This window comes from Neoarius graeffei, chromosome 20, assembly GCF_027579695.1.
Source record: "Neoarius graeffei isolate fNeoGra1 chromosome 20, fNeoGra1.pri, whole genome shotgun sequence".
Lineage (NCBI taxonomy): Eukaryota > Metazoa > Chordata > Actinopteri > Siluriformes > Ariidae > Neoarius > Neoarius graeffei.
The window spans coordinates 36,611,014-36,630,889 of NC_083588.1; the positions used below are offsets into that span (position 1 = coordinate 36,611,014).

Consider the following 19,876-nt stretch of genomic DNA (forward strand, 5'->3'; position numbering starts at 1 on the left):
TTCTAAAAGATCTTTTTAGGCCACTACTAAGTGTATATTAACTGTCCTATTTTCAAGTGGTTTCACACTCCAAATGCAGGGAATTATCAGCATATCATTACACCCAAGATATGTACTTTGTGTCATTCACAGTTGCAGCTTTCATGCTTTACACATTTCTAATTCGATGAATATGTTCACATCTGCGTACAACAAATCTCACATACAATGACCTTCTAAGGGTTTATTGTACCATTTCAGAGTTCTGTCCTCACTACAAATGGACAACAGCTTGTTAATTTCAGCATCAATGCAATTTACAGAAAGTTCACCTGTTTTTATTCTTTGATGACTTTAAGTTGTTGCCTCATTGCGCTAAGAATTTAAAACATTTGCCTCAAAAAGTTTACAGTATCACTGAATAAACAATCATCAAAATATTATCCTCTTTCTCAGCAATGTATGGCTTATAGTCACACACGAGGCCTCGTGATTATTTCCCTGGAATTGTACTAGGCCTCCCATTAAGATAGAAATGTTATATCATAAGATAAAGGTAATCAGTCAGAATTACTTTGTATTGATTTTTCACTGAAATTCAAAAGAAGTCACCAAATAAGAACAGATTATATTCAAGGCAAAATGGTTCCGTTAAACATCTAGGTTGATGACTTAACTCACTTGACATGATGTTCCTCCTCCAGACATAAGCTGGATCTTTTAATTGGGTGATGAACTAGCTAACGTACAGTGTCTTGCAAAGGTATTCATCACCCTTCGTGTTTGTCCTGTTTTGTCGCATTACAAACTGGAATTAAAATGGATTTTGGGGGGGTTAGCACCATTTGATTTACACAACTTGCCTACCATTTTAAAGGTGAAAATTGTTGTTTTATTGTGACACAAACAATAATTAAGATGAAAAAACAGAAATCTGGAGTGTGCATAAGTATTCACCCCCTTTCGTATGAAACCCCTAAATAAGAGCTGGTCCAACCAATTCACTTCATAAGTCACATAATTAGTTGATTAAGATCCACCCGTATGCAATCAAAGTGTCACATGATCTGTCACATGACATCTGTATAAATCAACCTGTTCTGGAAGGACCCTGACTCTGCTACACTAATAAGCAAGCAACATGAAAACCAAGGAGCCTCCAAACAGGTCAGAGACAAAGTTGTGAAGAAGTATAGATCAGGGTTGGGTTATTAAAAAATATCCCAAACTTTGAATATCTCACTAAGCATCATTAAATCCATTACCGCAAAATGGAAAGAATATGGCACTACTACAAGCCTGACAAGAGAAGGCCGCCCACCAAAACTCACAGACTGGGCAAGGAGGGCATTAATCAGAAACGCAACAAAGACACCAAAGATAAGACTGAAGGAGCTGCAAAGATCCACAGCAGAGATGGGAGAATCTGTCCATAGGACCACTTAAAGCTGTACACTCCACAGAGCAGGGCTTTACAGAAGAGTGGCCAGAAAAAAAAGTCATTGCTTATGAAAACATGTTTGGAGTTTGCCCAACAGCATCGTGCAGACTCCCCAAACACATGGAAGAAGATTCTCTGGTCAAATGAGACTAAAATTGATCTTTTTGGCCATCATGGGAAATGCCATGTGGGGCGCAAACCCATCACCCTGAGAACGCCATTCCTACAGTGAAGCATGGTGGTGGCAGCATCATGCTGTGGGGATATTTTTCATCTGCAGGGACAGGAAAGCTGGTCAGGACTGAAGAAAAGATGGATGGAACTAAATACAGGGCAATTCTGGAGGAAAACCTGTTTGAGTTGGCCAGAGGTTTCAGACTGGGACGAAGGTTTACATTCCAGTAGGACAATGACCCTAAACATACTGCTAAAGCTACACTGGAGTGGTTTAAAGGGAAACATTTAAATGTCTTGGAATGGCCTAATCAAAGCCCAGACCTCAATTCAATTGAGAATCTGTGGCATAATTATTTGAAGATTGCTATACACCAACACAACCCATCTAACTTGAAGGAGTTGGATCAGTTTTGCCTTGAGGAATGGGTAAAAATCCCAGTAGGTAGATGTGCTAAGCTAATAGAGACATACCCCAAAGACTTGCAGCTGTAATTGTAGCAAAAGGTGGCTCTACAAAGTACTGACTTTTTTTTTGGGGGGGGGGGGGGGGGGAATACCTATGCATACTCCAGATTTCTGGGGGGGGGTCATCTTTATTATTGTTTGCATTACGATAAAACAACAATTTGCACCTTTAAAGTGGTAGGCATGTTGTGTAAATCAAATGGTGCCAACACCCCAAAAATTTAGTTTCATTCTAGCTTGTAATGCAACAAAACAGGACAAACACCAAGGGGACTTATTATTTGTCCCCCTCTTGTACATACATTTTCAATATGCTACCATGACTTGGGATATTTAATCCTTTTATCAGTCTGTGAATGCTACTGTCAGCAACTCTTTTTGTCTAACGTGGCTTAATATATTATATACAGTGCCTTGCAAAAGTATTCATCCTCCTTGGTGTTTGTCCTGTTTGGTCACATTACAAGCTGGTATTAAAATGGATTTTTGGGGGGTTGGCACCATTTGATTTATACAACATGCCTGCCACTTTAAAGGCGCACATTATTTTTTTATTGTGACACAAACAACAATTAAGATGAAAAAACAGAAATCTGGAGTGTGCATAGGTATTCACCCTCCTCAAAGTCAATACTTTGTAGAGCCAACTTTTGCTATAATTACTGCTGCAAGTCTCTTGGGGTATGTCTCAATTAGCTTAGCACATCTAGCCACTGGGATTTTTGCCCATTCCTCAAGGCAAAACTGATCCAACTCCTTCAAGTTAGATGGTTGCGTTGGTGTACAGCAATCTTCAAATTATGTCACAGATTCTCAATTGGATTGAGGTCTGGGATTTGATTAAGCCATTCCAAGACATTTAAATGTTTCCCTTTAAACCACTCCAGTGTAGCTTTAGCAGTATGTTTAGGGTCATTGTCCTGCTGGAACGTAAACCTTCATCCCAGTCTGAAACCGCTGGCTGACTCAAACAGGTTTTCCTCCAGAATTGCCCTGTATTTAGTGCCATCCATCTTTTCTTCAGTCCTGACCAGCTTTCCTGGCCCTGCAGATGAAAAATATCCCCACAGCATCCCATGATGGCCAAAAAGTTTAATTTTTGTCTCATTTGACCAGAGATTCTTCTTCCATGTGTTTGGGGAGTCTGCCACATGCTGTTGGGCAAACTCCAAATGTGTTTTCTTCAGCAATGGCTTTTTTCTGGTCACTCTTCCATAAGGCCCTGCTCTGGAGTGTACAGCTTAAAGTGGTCCTATGGACAGATACTCCCATCTCTGCTGTGGATCTCTGCAGCTCCTTCAGTGTTATCTTTGGTGTCTTTGTTGCATCTCTGATTAATGCCCTCCTTGCACAGGCTGTGAGTTTTGGTGGGCGGCCTTCTCTTGTTAGGTTTGTAGTGGTGCCATTCTTTCCATTTTGCTCGAATGGATTTAATGGTGCTCCCTGGGATATTCAAAGTTTGGGATATTTTTTATAACCCAACCCTGATCTATACTTCTCCACAACTTTGTCTCTGACCTGTTTGGAGGCTCCTTGGTTCTCATGTTGCTTGCTTAGTAGTGTTGCAGAGTCAGGGTCCTTCCAGAACAGGTTGATTTATACAGACATCATGTGACAGATCATGTGACACTTTGATTGCATACAGGTGGATCTTAATCAACTAATTATGTGACTTATGAAGTGAACTGGTTGGACCAGCTCTTATTTAGGGGTTTCATACGAAAGGGGGGTGAATACCTACGCACACTCCAGATCTTAATTATTGTTTGGGTCACAATAAAAAAAATTAAAAAAAAAAAAACATTGTGCACCTTTAAAGTGGTCGGCATGTTGTGGAAATCAAATGGTGCTAACCCCCCAAAAATCCATTTTAATTCCAGCTTGTAATGTGACAAAACAGGATAAACACCAAGGGGGATGAATAGTTTTGCAAGGCACTGTATAATCATAGAAATATGGCCCTTTTCCACTACCCTTTTTCAGCTCACTTCAGCTCGCTTCAGCCCAACACGGCTCGCGTTTCGACTACCTCAGAGCAGCACGACTCAGCTCGCTTCAGCCCTGCTTAGCACCCAAAACTCGCACGGTTTTGGAGTGGGGCTGAAGCGAGCCAAACCAAGCCGAGTGGGGCTAGGGGCATGAGGAGACACTCCCCTGTGCACTGATTGGTGAGGAGGAGTGTCCTCACATGCCCACACACGCCCCGCGAGCACGCTGGGATCTGTAAACACCGTAAACCCGGAAGAAGAAGAATTACGAACTACGAGAATTTCTGAAGCCTTATGCGCCTCGCCTCATCTATACGCTCTTGCCAGTATCTGTTGGCATTGTCGGTGACAACAAGCCACAGCACCAAGACCAGCAACACTAACGACTCCATGTCCTCCATGTTTATTGTTTACTATCCGGGTCGTGAGACTACCGCTTAAAAGGCCACTGATGTCACTGTTTGCGCCGCCTAACGACATCACGTGACGTCCACCCACTTTCGCTAACTCCACCCAATGTGTCCACCCACTTCCAGCCAGCACGGTTCAGCGCGGTTGTAGTCGAAATGCAACTCCAACAGCCCCACTCAGCTCGACTCAGCCCGACTCAGCACGGCACGGCTCAGCCCAACTCAGCCGCATTGGTAGTGGAAAAGTGGCTTTAATGGTCTTTAATAGCTAGAAATAAACTGAATGTTAGTGAAACCTGAAAATAACCAGAAATACACAGTCTATTTTTGCCTGTTTTAAATGAGATGCCATATTTTGTTTTAATCTAACATATGTCACTTCTTCCAAGTCTATTGGTCTAAATCCTTAACAGTCATGTTGAGCTCCAATTGAAACAGAATCCAGCCTGCTGCTGCCCTACTAAGAGTTTCGGTAAGTCTGTGAGGACTGTGAATGAGTGAAGCTGGAAGGAGTGACACAGTAAAGACATTCAGAGTGCTGAGTCATTCAAGCTGCTCAGAAACAGAGCGGTATGGCCATGTTCGCCGGAACTCCCCAAACTGAAACCGTGACCATGTGGCTCTCTTAGGAAAAAGCAGGAAAAAATAGTACGAAGCTTCAGTAAGTTGGACAGCCAACAAGCTAAAACTACAGATTGTAGCAAAACTTGGCGAACTATCCCACTGCAGACTCACTACAGGAAGGAAGTTGCATCATCTTCCTCATTATACATCAGTGACGTCATCATCCTCATGACAGAAGCTACTCATTATTTTATGGGAAATTTAGAACGTTTGCTAGCAAAGTACCAACTAGCACTGCCACTTTCATATGAGAAAAACATGAAAAGTCATATTTTTTATCTAATATCAACCTAAATAAATATTTAGCAAGCAATTCAGAGGAAAAATTAACTGATACAAATATACTATAGACTTTAACATATCACGATAATTTATTTCAATACTGATATCATTTTGTTGTATTGCCTAATCCTAGCCCTACTTAAAAGCAAAAAGCATTTGTGCCTCAGCAATAAATAAATAAATAAATAAATAAATAAATCTCATTATCTCTAGCCGCTTTATCCTGTTCTACAGGGTCGCAGGCAAGCTGGAGCCTATCCCAGCTGACTACGGGCTAAAGGCGGGGTACACCCTGGACAAGTCGCCAGGTCATCACAGGGCTGACACATAGACACAGACAACCATTCACACTCACATTCACACCTACGGTCAATTTAGAGTCACCAGTTAACCTAACCTGCATGTCTTTGGACTGTGGGGGAAACCGGAGCACCCGGAGGAAACCCACGCGGACACGGGGAGAACATGCAAACTCCGCACAGAAAGGCCCTCGCCGGCCACGGGGCTCGAACCCGGACCTTCTTGCTGTGAGGCGACAGCGCTAACCACTACACCACCGTGTAGTGGTTAGCTACAAAATGAGAATATCTAAGCTATTATATTGGTATAAATATACAGGCGATTATAGAAAATCACACGTGTGATTGGTTGGGAAATTCGGACTAGTTCTCAATAATCACCTCGAGTGGCTCAGCAAAATGGCAGCCAATCGCTTTGTCACCATAAAGGAGGAAGAATTAAGGCCAATTTATGCTGACAACGCAGTCCTCGCAGATGGCGTCACAGATGGCGTCTACGTAGCCCCCCCCCCTTCGCAGACGCTCTGCGCGCACCTCCCAAAAATTGTGATGACCGCAGAAGCCTCGCAGACAGCGTCGCAGACAAGAGGGCTCTGATTGGTCCACTCTACATCCGTTGTACACGCACTTCTGCTTCCCTACTTTCCCGGTTTGGTTTGTTTTCACGACCGCCATTTTTAAAAACACGAGCAAAGATGGAGCAGCACGAAGAGCGGTTGATCGAGGAAGTGAGGAAGTACGTACATCTATACGACTCCAGTTCTAGTCATTATAAGTAACCGGAGGATAAACACTCCACTAACCACACCCACCAACTACTCCTAGCGATTTCGCGACTTCGTGCCCCCTTGCGTTGTGGCGGTGAATAACATCGCGCACGCCTATTACTCCCCGCTCAACGATAAATTACAACTGTCTGCGAAAAGCTATCTGCGAAAGCCTTGTCGCAAGAGCATGCAGAGGCCATTACAAATAATGAAAGTAAATGCTGTTCCTAAAAGCACTAAAGATGCTACCAAGTTTAGTCTAAAACTACTGGAAGGTAAGGTGGAATTGTGATTTACGTATTTTATCGATTTCAAAATAAAGTCGGCATCGATAAGTGACAAGTCTGCACCGCGCCTTTATTACGTTTGCATGCTACTTCTGAAGTTTGAAATAAATTATTTTTAATACAATTTTTAAAAAATAATCACCTGTGTATTTATACTAAAACCGGCTCAGGTTCAGTGAATATCGGTGAATAATAACCTCGACTTCGTCTCTGTTATTATTCACCGATATTCACTTCACCTTCGGCGAATAATTGTTTAAATGTAGATCAACTGTGACCCTGACCAGGATAAAATGGTTACTGAAGATGAATGAATGAATGAATGATACATTACTGTTTGAAATCACATCATTATCTTCAGTACTATTATTTTGATAACTAATATGATAGTCTGTCATCGTCATACAGACCTGCAGACTTCAGCCTAAATTGTGTGATGTAGTACTGGATTCTTTTGTCCTGTGTAGAATTGCTACTTTGGTAAGATGTTTCTGCAAATGTTGATGCTAATTCTGTCAATAAGCTCACATGTGCTGTTGAAGGAAGGAAGTAAAACCTGTATATATAGCATACAGCTGAAAGACAGTTAAAGTGATTTTCTATGAAAACACACCACTGAGTACACTGACTAAGGTTTGCTTCTGTTCAAATATGTTAAGCCAAAAGATTTCTGGTCTACAGTCTGCTAGCTTTCTGTGAGCCTTGTTGTTCAGGCACTGTCAACAGATAAATCACTATCACTGAAGAACTGGATTTGAGGTGAATAAAGTATTCTGTGATAGCATACTTTTCCCATCGACACTGTAAGATATTATATAAAAGTGTTGAAATTGACCATGCATGCTTCTGGGCAGCACGGTGACACAGCAGGTAGCATTTTTGCCTCGCAGCTCCAGGATCACCAATTCAATTCTGAACTTGGGTTACTGTCTGTGTGCAGATTCACATGTTCTCCCCATATTCAAGTGAGTTTCCTCAGGGTTCTCTGGTTTCCGCCCCATCTCAAAAACATGCAAATTGGCTATGCTAAATTGCCCGTGTGTGTGTGTGTGTGTGTGTGTGTGTGTGTGTGTGTGTGTGTGCGCGCATGGTGTACATCCGGAGTGAATTCTCCCACCTTGCATCCAGGTTTACTGAGATAGGCTCTAGATCTACACTAACCCTAACCAACATAAAGAGGTTACTGAACATGAACAAATGAATGAATGAATGAATGAATGAATGAATGTCATCTTGGGGGTTGGTCTAGAGTTTTGGTTGTAATTACGGCAATTTTTAAAAGCTATGGATTGGTGCAGCATTTTCCAATATTAAAAGTAAGACCCAAACATGACTGTTCCCCTTTAAAGCTATAGTCAATAATTTTGCTGTGGATTACATTTGATTTGAACTAGATGTTCTGAGATTCATAATTTCAATACAACCTCCCTTTCATTGTTTCCTCTAAAACCACAACTGCAAAATACACACACATGCCCTGCCTAAGCTAGAACACCTGAATACTGAAAGGCAAGTAGGATTGGCTGTTTTATTATTTATGACTGACTATTTTTTGTTTACTGATCCTCGGGAGCCACAAAGACAGGAGTGGTTATTCCGCGCAGACAGTTTACTGCCAGCTACACAAATCTGAGGAGAATTTGTCCAAATATTACAAAAAGTGATTTTATGCCCAAACGTTAACCTGTGTGGCCATAACAGCTCTTTAGATCAGGTGTCATCAAATGGATGTAGATGAACTAAACTAAACAGTTGAAAAATTCCTGCAGCAGACCTGATAAACAAAAGAAAAGTAGTTCAGCGACTACTTTGATAGCTTCTGTAACAGCTTCTGTAACAGCTTCTTCTGTTGTGGTTTGTCCATTCATTCATTCATTCATCCATTCATTCTCTCTCAGGGCTAACATACAGAGAGATAGACAGCTACTCACGCTCACATTCACACCTATGGCCAGTTGATCAAATCTGCATGTCATTAAATCGTGGGAGAAAACTGGAGTTTATCCAATCAAACGCATTTGTGTAAATTATTTAGCGGCTCATCAAGCCAAAGATGAGCTATGTTAGGTCAGAAAGGGGAGAGTTGTCATGGATTTGTCATTTTATTTACCCATTAGGTCTGATTAGTGAAATGATAACATGGCTTGTTTAAAAAAAAAAAAGTCAACAATGAAAACTGAACACAAAGATAAACAGACAGATAAGTATGAGTTTAGTATCCCTATGTCAATTTCAAACTAAATTTCAAAACAAGCATAAGCATTTCAAATTGTTATACGTATAGACAGTTTATAATTTTAATTACAAGATTTAGTTGAAGAGCCCTGCTTTAGACAATAAATCAAACCTTAAGACTCCCTTATGATAAGATTTTGCTAGAAAGTATATTATATTCAGATAAATGATTTAAAATCAAGGGGCGGCACGGTCGTGTAGTGGTTAGCACTGTCGCCTCACAGCAAGAAGGTCCTGGGTTCGAGCCCAGCAGCCAGCAAGGGCCTTTCTGTGTGGAGTTTGCATGTTCTTCCCGTGTCTGCATGGGTTTCCTCCGGGTGCTCCGGTTTCCCCCACAGTCCAAAGACATGCAGGTTAGGCTAATTGGTGGCTCTAAATTGACCGTAGGTGTGAATGTGAGTGTGAATCATTGTTTGCCTTTGTGTGTCAGCCCTGCGATAACCTGGTGACTTGTCCAGGGTGTACCCCGCCTCTCGCCCATAATCAGCTGGGATAGGCTCCAACTTGCCTGCGACCCTGTAGAACAGGATAAGCGGCTACAGATAACGGATGGATTTAAAATCAAGCTGTCGCCTCACGGCAAGAAGGTCCTGGGTTCGAGCCCAGCAGCCAGCAAAGGCCTTTCTGTGTGGAGTAAGCGGCTACAAATAACGGATGGATGGATTTCAAGTCAAACTGGATGGGAAATATAAGAGACAGCAAATCAAGTGATGTTTTTTGGGATGTTTACGTGGCCTAGCTAGACACTGCTCAATCATAGAGAGTCTCTCTCTCTCTCCCTCAAGCTGTGCCTTCTGACAGCATGACGAACAGAATCTGAAAGTAGTAACAGTTGTCTAGTGTCACCACGTTCGATCCCTTGCCTAGAAGACATCGGCAGTTGCCTCTAAACCATGTGCAGCACGGGGATTAATAAGAAAGGCAGGAAAACAACATGTAAACAAAGCACGTATGCTAAAAAAAAGCGTCCAACTTCCGTTCTCTGGAAGGCCTGCGAGCATTCCCAGCACACACACACACACACGTGCACAGACCGAGTGGAGGATGTGCAAAAGCAAAACAAAGAGGCTGATGTATCCGGTGGATGTGAAAGGAGAAGCGCCGCTCACCTCCTCGGCGTGTTTCCGGAGCGCCTTCTCGCGCTCGTACTGCGTGATGAGCTGCTCGTTGTCCTCTTTGAGCAGCTCCAGCTCCACTTCGTGCTCCTGGTTCTCAGCGAACACCGAGTCCAGGTTCTCCAGCACGGCCACGACGAGCGGCATCAGCTCCTTCACCACGTCCTCGTCGTATTTACCGATGAGGCGCTCGAACTCGCGGTAGATGGAGCTGGCCAGGCCCGACACGCGCTCCGACATAATCGCCGCCGTGCCCGGGTCGTCCTGGTACACCACTCCGTCCTCCAGCTCCATTTTCTTTCCCTTGCTGGCGCAAAACAAAGGGGCCCTGTATCACTTTCTCGGCGACCAGCTTCTCTGAGGTCTCTGTGGGTGTCAACGTGGAAGAGGAAAATCACAAAACCCCCACAGTCTCTGCCTGGAAGTGACCGCCGTTTGGACCGTTCTTACGTGGAATCTTCTTCTCCTCCCGGAGTCTCGGCTCACAACAGCTGACCACGCCGTCGCGCAGTGACGTCATGTCCTCAAAGCGCGCGCGACATGATTGTCTTCACTGAGACAATAATATACGGGCTGTTTTACAATCAGGGGACGCAAGCTAAAACCACATCTGACACTTATTATCTTCAATATCAAAAGGCTTAACTAAATAAACTTGGTTGTTTATTGTAGCCCTGTGATAGCTCTACACTCACAGAAATATTTAACCCTAACTTTTAAGATTTATGTAATTTTATTAAATGACAAATTCCCATTCACTTTTTTTTAGATAATTTTAATACAAACCTACCAAATAAACCTTACATGATTCATATTCATTAGTGTAATAAAGATTATATATTTTGAATGCATAATCCTCGGGTTTACGTATTTAATATTAATAAAGTATAACGATTCTAAATGAATAATAATGAGAGTAATTATTTAAAATACATAAAGTGTATTGTTTGAATTGCATAATAATCAGGTTACCTATAGGTAACCTGATTATTATGTAATTCAAACAATATACTTTATGTATATTATATACTCTAAATGAATAATAATGAGAGTAGTTATTTAAAATACATAAAGTATATTGTTTGAATTGCATAATAATTATGCAACCAGATTATTATGCAATTCAAACAATATACTTTATGTATTTTAAATAACTACTCTCATTATTATTCATTTAGAGTAGTTATACTTTATTAATATTAAATACGTAAACCCGAGGATTATGCATTCAAAATATATAATCTTTATGACACTAATGAATATGAATCATGTAAGGTTTATTTGGTAGGTTTGTGTTAAAATTATCTAAAAAAAAAGTGAATGGGAATTTGTCATTTAATAAAATTACATAAATCTTAAAAGTTAGGGTTAAATATTTCTGTGAGTGATTTACCATGTAAAAAAAATTTGGTGATGACGTTATTTTTGGTGAATGTATGGCAATATATGTCATATTTAGCAAAATTACTCGTGTCATTTAGAAAAAGTGCTTTTTTGACCACAGGTAGCTCCAAAAGGGATGCACTTAAATCATTCTTTATACCATAAAATAAATATTTGGTTCCATATCATTGGAAAAATAGTTAAGTTTTAATGTTGAATGCCAGTAAGTTTTCAGACTATTTTGATCAAATTAGTATGTAATTGTGTCAAAAAAATGTCCTCTCCGAGACAGCTAATTTTTCAATATAAAATAACATATCTAAAATGATTATTTTCATCCTAAAATGTGGTCAAGATATTGGGACATAAATATTAGAGACAACTAACACAAAGCTTACAGCCTTATATTTAAAAGCACTATGGAAGTCGTGGATTCTGATTTGGCAAAAAAAATGTCCTCTCCGAGAATCACTTCATTTGTTTCTCCCATCTTATAGCAGATTACACAAAACTACCATACACACATGTCAAGAAATTACCTGAAATCTGTTCTTTAACTTGGCGGCATGGTGGTGTAGTGGTTAGTGCTGTCGCCTCACAGCAAGAAGGTCCGGATTCGAGCCCTGTGGCCGGCGAGGGCCTTTCTGTGCGGAGTTTGCATGTTCTCCCCGTGTCCACGTGGGTTTCCTCCGGGTGCTCCGGTTTCCCCCACAGTCCAAAGACATGCAGGTTAGGTTAACTGGTGACTCTAAATTGACCATAGGTGTGAATGTGAGTGTGAATGGTTGTCTGTGTCTATATGTCAGCCCTGTGATGACCTGGCGACTTGTCCAGGGTGTACCCCGCCTTTCGCCCGTAGTCAGCTGGGATAGGCTCCAGCTTGCCTGCGACCCTGTAGAAGGATAAAGCGGCTAGAGATAATGAGATTTGAGATGAGATGTTCTTTAACTTGTCCTTCACTTAAAAACTGGTACAAGAACCAGTTTGAATCAATTTGAATTTTGGACCCCTGTGACACAAACTTTGTACCCTGATTGTAAAACTATATATATATATATATATATATATATATATATATATATATATATATATATATATATATATATTTGACAGGCCTAGAAATTCATATATTTTTTCACCAGCCAGCCGGACTAGTTACCTTCCAAAGCAACTAGCCAAAGTTTGTTCATGTATGAATTTTACTTCTGTCAAAAATAACACAAAAGAGAGTAGTTACCATTGTTCATGACTAATGTGCATTTATTTCAAGACCTGAGTATTTTGATACTGTTGTCATCTCATCTCATCTCATTATCTCTAGCCGCTTTATCCTGTTCTACAGGGTCGCAGGCAAGCTGGAGCCTATCCCAGCTGACTACGGGCGAAAGGCGGGGTACACCCTGGACAAGTCGCCAGGTCATCACAGGGCTGACACAAGACACAGACAACCATTCACACTCACATTCACACTTACGGTCAATTTAGAGCCACCAGTTAACCTAACCTGCATGTCTTTGGACTGTGGGGGAAATCGGAGCACCCGGAGGAAACCCACGCGGACACGGAGAACATGCAAACTCTGCACAGAAAGGCCCTCGCCGGCCACGGACCTCGAACCCGGACCTTCTTGCTGTGAGGCGACAGTGCTAACCACTACACCACCGTGCCGCTCCGACTAGGAATCAACTTGAAAAAAATTAATTATTCCATAAAAATCGTATCGCAGCCAAGGCCTACCCTGCTCCCACGTTTGCTTATAAGTCCTTTGTTGTTTCTCCTTCTTGTACGCTTTATCGGCGGCCTTTTTCTCCTCTTCAGACCAAGGTCGCTTTGTCCCCGTCTCTGGCGGTTTCTGTACACCTTTCAGAAAATTCCACATCGCAACGTAGCTTTGGCAGATGTAGATGTAAACAACAACAAAAACACGTGTTTAAATGGGCGATAATGTGGCCACATCTATTGAATTTGATAACGTGATTACTGCGATATTCAACGAGATGCGTTATATGCATGCGCAGTAGTGAAAAAACCGACAGCCTGACTCGTACACGATATGATTCGGAATTCTTCGGTATTTTCCGTCCTGCCGATAAACACATCGATGAACACAGACACGGCACACGCTTAATATGTGGCGGCTTTAGTTGACAGTGTGTCTGAATCTTCGCTTCATGTATATTTTTTATTTTCAACTAGACAGCCGGGCTGGTTAGTGACAGGAATTACCCGCCAAATGACAAATTAAGTCGCCTCAGGCGACCGGACCACCGCGAATTTCGAGCCATGTATCTATATATATAATACTTATATATTATATAATATAATATTAAATATGATTAATCAAATCAATAAATGCTTGCTTAATTATATATAATAATGAAATAATAATAATAATAATAGGAGAATTAAAGTAAAAACATTCAAATAATAATAATACAGTACTACCATTGTTGTAACATTATTATTATTAGTAGTAATAAGTCAAGTTTCAAGTTTCTTTGTATAGTGCTTTTAACAATAGACATTGTCCCAAAGCAACTTGACAGAATTTTAATCACTTTAAACATGAGATAATTAAACATAAAGTCAGCTTCGTTACTTTATGTTAAAGCTGTTAATGTGATGGTCATGTTGTCTGTTGTTGCCCAGATGGGGATGGGTTCCCTTTTGGGTCTGGTGTAGTGGTTAGCACGGTCGCCTCACAGCAAGAAGGTTCTCGGTTCAGCCGGTGAGGGCCTTTCTGTGTGGAGTTTGCATGTTCTCCCTGTGTCCGCGTGGGTTTCCTCCGGGTGCTCCAGTTTCCCCAACAGTCCAAAGACATGCGGTTAGGTTAATATGGGACGGCCTTGGGCTGAGGTGCCCTTGAGCGAGGCACCTAACTCCCGACTGCTCCCCGGGCGCTGTTAGCATGGCTGCCCACTGCTCTGGGTATGTGTGTGTGCTCATTGCTCACGTGTGTGCGCGCATGTGTGTGTTCACTGCTTCAGATGGGTTAAATGCAGAGAGAAAAATTCACAAGTGTGTGATGAATAAAGTTGTGCTTTCTTTCTTTCTCTCAAGGTTTCTTCCTCATCTCGTCTGAGGGAGTTTTTCCTTGCCACAGGCTTGCTCATTAGGGATAGATTAGGATTAAAATTAGCTCGTGTTTTAAGTCGTTCAAATTCTGTAGAGCTGCTTTGCAACAATGTCTATTGTTAAAAGCGCTATACAAATAAATTTGACTTGACTTAAAGGAAAAGGCAACTTTTGTACAAAACCAGGTGTGTAATAGGAGAAAAACATATACGTAATCAATTCCGTTAATTATTTCCATTATATATCGAACATGAAAAAATATTTTTAACTTTGAAATCATGAATTGACACAGAGGAGTCGAAGTTGGAGGAGTTAGCCATTTTGAGATTGTGGGCAACTATAAACCAATCAGAATCTTTCGTTAATGCGCCTCCCTCTGATCTGTGACGTCACTGGGCCCATGAAAACAGTGTTTACAAGCAGATCACTGTGATTAGGAGTCCCGGCGGGTGGCTTGTATTCGATTCGTTTATATCCCGACCTTGTCAGCTGTCAGATTTATGTTCATGGACCCGGTAAGCTGGTAAATAATATATATATTTTTTTCTTTACCAAATTCTAACAGGGCACGGTGGTGTAGTGGTTAGCGCTGTCGCCTCACAGCAAGAAGGTCTGGGTTCGAGCCCCGGGGCCGGCGAAGGCCTTTCTGTGTGGAGTTTGCATGTTCTCCCCGTGTCTGCGTGGGTTTCCTCCGGGTGCTCCGGTTTCCCCCACAGTCCAAAGACATGCAGGTTAGGTTAACTGGTGACTCTAAATTGACCGTAGGTGTGAATGTGAGTGTGAATGGTTGTCTGTGTCTATGTGTCAGCCCTGTGATGACCTGGCGACTTGTCCAGGGTGTACCCCGCCTTTCGCCCGTAGTCAGCTGGGATAGGCTCCAGCTTGCCTGCGACCCTGTAGAAGGATAAAGCGGCTAGAGATAATGAGATGAGATGAAATTCTAACAGAAAACGAGAGCGCCCGAAAGGGAAAACCGAGCCGAGCCGCTTCACGCATGCGCAGTAGGCTTGGTAGGACAAATCCAAATAGGAGTCATTCAGGATTCAGCCATGTTTTTGCTCCGTGTTTTTACTCAACCAAAGTTATACAGTATTATGAGCTTTAAGTTGCATAAGTAAAACCATTTGGTGAAACTTTGAAGAAGCGATTGTACTGGTTTTTTACCTTATTACCATGAAGCACTGAAGAGTTCTTTTCAGTGGTGGGCCGCATGACGTCACGCAGTAGATCAATATGGCGGAATGCATCTTCGCTGAGCTCAGCGCAAGCCCATATTATTAAAAGTTAAAAGATACTATTATGCGGTCTGTTCTTTCTCTATAAATTCCATGATCGATTACTTTATATATTCATCTATCTATTTGTGGTGATTTTGTACAAAAGTTGCCTTTTCCTTTAATTTTGTCCCTAATCTATCCCCAATAAGCAAACCTGTGGCGACGGTGGCAAGGAAAAACTCCCTCAGACGACATGAGGAAGAAACCTCGAGAGGAACCAGACTCAAAAGGGAACCCATCCTTATTTGGGCAACAACAGACAACGTGACTATAACATTAACAGTTTTAACAAGTCAGTTTCGTTGATGTTATAACTCTTCATTGATGGAAACTTGAGTGCAAAACTGTTCATGACAACTGCAGTCCTAAAGTTAGCAAGTCAGCTGTAGTCCTCAGCCATAAAAGCATTACTGTAAGTGTCCAGAGCGTCTTCCAAGCATGACTTTCAACTGTCCGTATGGAGCCGTCCTCTACAGGAGCGATGTGATGAGACTCCAACCAGACGTAGGGCATCAGGATGGATCAGGCAGGTCCGAGGAGCAGAAGAGGTCAGCACCTCGATCTCAGGATTGACATGTAACTCAGAGGAACAGATTTTTTTTTTGGGGGGGGGAGAAAACACAGGTTGTTAGGTATGCCCAATGTCACCTGAATAAGTAGGAACAGTATACATTTTGCGCTGAGTTCAAACAGGGACTCTGGAGCAATTCCAGCGTTATGGACGTGACACTTGAACTCAAAATGGCAACAAATGACCCAGTGCATGTTTTATTGTCTCCCAGTATTTAAACAGGTGTTGCATATTTTAAGGCTGTACCATACTGGAGAAGTGATAGAACAAGAACAATTCCCATAGTACATCTAGGGCATGCCAGAAAATGCCAATAAAAGATGCGTTATGGATGTGACAGAAAAAGTCTCACTTTTCTTGGGTGACTGTACATTTTTATCAAACTCTGTGAAATTGTAAACCTAATGTCGAAATGGAGATATCCATTTGATAGAGGGGTCCAAGGTGAATATTAAAAAATCTTTGTTTAAAATATTTTGTATTTCATGCAGAGTTTCGGAAGGAATGTGGATGTGACGAAATTCCGTTATGGATGTGACGCGTCTGAAATAGACATGGCATATGTTTAGAAAATCAGCAATTTAACCACCATAACCCTTTGAAAAACTCTCTAAATATCAGCTAAAACTATCAAAGTTCTTAAATAATATTTAGGATGGCTATTGTTTTGCTGTTTTGTGGATTTTAGCATACATTTCTGTGGCTTGTGGCAATAATATAGAATTGTACATGATCAAAGTTGATTTTAGCTTGGGGTTTACATTATAAGAAAGAAAGACTGACAGTGACATATTAGGTTGGTTACAAATTGGTTCAACTTATTCACATCTGTAAAATACAGGCCTAGGTGATATCTCTGGGAGTGGTTTTGATGTATTACATGTTGCTTTATTTTTGCATGGTGAGGTTGACATTTACATGGAATTGCCCTCTGGCAAAACTAACTATGAAAGTATAACTAAAAGGAGAGAGCCAGAAGGTAACACGGGCATGAGGGAGCCCCGGGACATAAAGCAGCAGCCACTACACCATCAACAAACTCGAGTGAGCAAGCGAGTGGGGAACTGACAGCATCTATACATCCCAGTTTACCAAAACACTCTATGTCTGAGGACCCTCCAGATCTACACCTTTACCTCATAAACACCATTAACAAAAGGCTTGACTAAACAGATGTTTTCAGCCTAGACTTAAATGCTGAGACTGTGTCTGATTCCCGAACATTACTTGGAAGGCTGTTCCATAACTGTGGGGCTTTGTAAGAAAAGGCTCTGCCCCCTGATGTAGTCTTCACTATACGAGGTACCAGCAGATAGCCTGCACCTTTTGATCTAAGTAGGCGTGGCAGGTCATAAAGGACCAGAAGTTCACTCAGGTACTGTGGTGCGAGACCATTCAGTGCTTTAAAGGTCAATAGTAGTATTTTGTAATCAATACGAAATTTGATTGGGAGCCAATGCAGTGTGGATAAGACAGAGGTGATGTGGTCATATTTTCTAGTAAGGACTCTTGCTGCTGCATTTTGAACTAACTGGAGCTTGTTTATGCACTTATTGGAACATCCAGACAGTAAGGCATTACAATAATCCAACCTGGAGGTAACGAAAGCATGAACTAGTTTTTCTGCGTCGTGTAGTAACATTACATTTCTTATCTTAGAAATTATTAGTAGTAGTAACCTTATACTGTATATATGGGGGGTGTAATATGTAGTAGTCTTTGTTTTTGTTTGCTTGTTTGTTTTTATTCTGCCTCGTCAGCATAGTTAGAGTTAAAACATATTTTTCATAGTTACAGATCCTTCTTCCTCATACCATAACAATCCCTGAAAGACTCCGGAAATTACTTGGCTCTTGCACAACCAAATTTAAAGATTGAGTGTTTCCCTCTTAAACCTACTTTTTATGTAGTAATATTGTTGCTTTAATCATGTAATTAATACTTTCATATTATACTTGAATAATTTTAATAAAAACTGTTTTAAATAATTTGTCATGACCATACATTAAAAAGAAACAGTACAATGTTTTTGTAAGAAAACATCAATCATTATTTGTCATACTGTACATTATATATTTATTGTATGTGCATTAGGACAGTGTTTCTCAACCACAGAGCCGTGGTCCACCCTCGAGTGGGCTGCGATTTTTTTTCTTCAAGTTGATAGTAGGATACAGTTGCTGGGTTGCGTCCGACGTCACATCCATCTCATTAAGCTATGGTCACACTACAGCTCGCGATGGGTTATCGATGAAAATGAGGCATTTTGGCGGCGATACATGGTGACATCCACATGAGCTAAAATTGTGGTCACACAGCACGTGAACACTCGACTGTCACGCCTTTGCACACTCGAGTCTGGCGTAGCTTGTGCGGCCGCGCCCACTCATGGAGCACGTTTTGCACATGCTTGGTCGTTATGGGAAACACCTGATATTGATTTGAGCACAATCAGCACGTGCAGATACGGACGCTGTTTTCACGGAGGCTTTGCGAAGTATCATCATTATCACATTTGTTTCGAGCCATGTTTATAACGCTGTTTAAATACTCTGTTTTATGATTCTGCTTTCTGTTTTACTTTTGTTTTTGTAAATATCACATCTGCTAATAAACACACTTCCTGCACTTAGATCTGTCTACTGCTGTCTATCTTGTAGTGTCCTGATCCCCAGATCTTTAACCCAGCCGCATATAAGAAGTTGTACACCTTCATGCTCTTCCAGGTTTTCATCTGTTTGTCCATGTAGAACGAGGTATGCAGCACCAGGTAGTTTGAGATGTTGGGGAACTCAACGGATGGATAATTTTCCAACTCATAGGAAAAATCCTTCTTTGTTAGCGTGTAAGGATCTAATCCCACTGAGTGGTTTCTATATCCACTTCTTTTCAGTGAACTTCTTGGTTTTAATAACTTGCTTGTTTGCTGAACACAAACTTGGCAATAAGTTCTTGTGTTCATGGACCAGACTCCACTTTTGGATCATTAATCCCTTTTGACTGAGAATGCCCTGCATGCGTGGTTTTATGTTGGCTTCTGGCACATCCGTACAGTTTTAAATACAACGCCTACAATTAAAAACAGTTTGTTTTTATTGCATTTATTTAATTCCTGGGCTCCCATCTGTAACAGGGAGTGATGTTGCATCCCATTAATACACTTTACAATAGATTATTAGATTCTAATAGAATAGATGAGCCAAAATATTTGGGGATCTTTCTTAATGGGCCCCGACATGTTACAAGTATGATTAGATGGACCTTACAGTAGAAAAGGTTGAGAACCCCTGCATTAGTACAACAGATGAAGGAAACAAAGATCACATAAAATAATTGCTCTGGTTATAAAAGCATCGCATTTTTAATCTGTTCAACACTTTATATGTCACAAAAATTGATTTTATGCATAAAATTATGAAACTAAAAAATGAATCTATCAAAAACAAGTATTGTTTTAAGGTATGTTCTTAATTTATCATCATCCAGGCACAGGATTATTTT

At 41.2% G+C, this 19,876-nt stretch overlaps 1 protein-coding gene across 3 annotated transcripts in view; it reads right to left on the reverse strand.

The window, feature by feature from the left end:
- Nucleotides 1–10,545, reverse strand: part of spag9a (sperm associated antigen 9a) — a 180,369-nt gene extending 169,824 nt beyond the window's left edge. For all 3 annotated transcript variants that reach the window (XM_060901600.1, XM_060901601.1, XM_060901599.1), the window contains exon 1: nucleotides 10,064–10,545. In XM_060901600.1, the coding sequence (XP_060757583.1) occupies nucleotides 10,064–10,363 (300 nt within the window). In that variant the 5' untranslated portion in view covers nucleotides 10,364–10,545. The remainder of the gene's footprint in view (nucleotides 1–10,063) is intronic.
- Nucleotides 10,546–19,876: the final 9,331 nt, after the last annotated feature.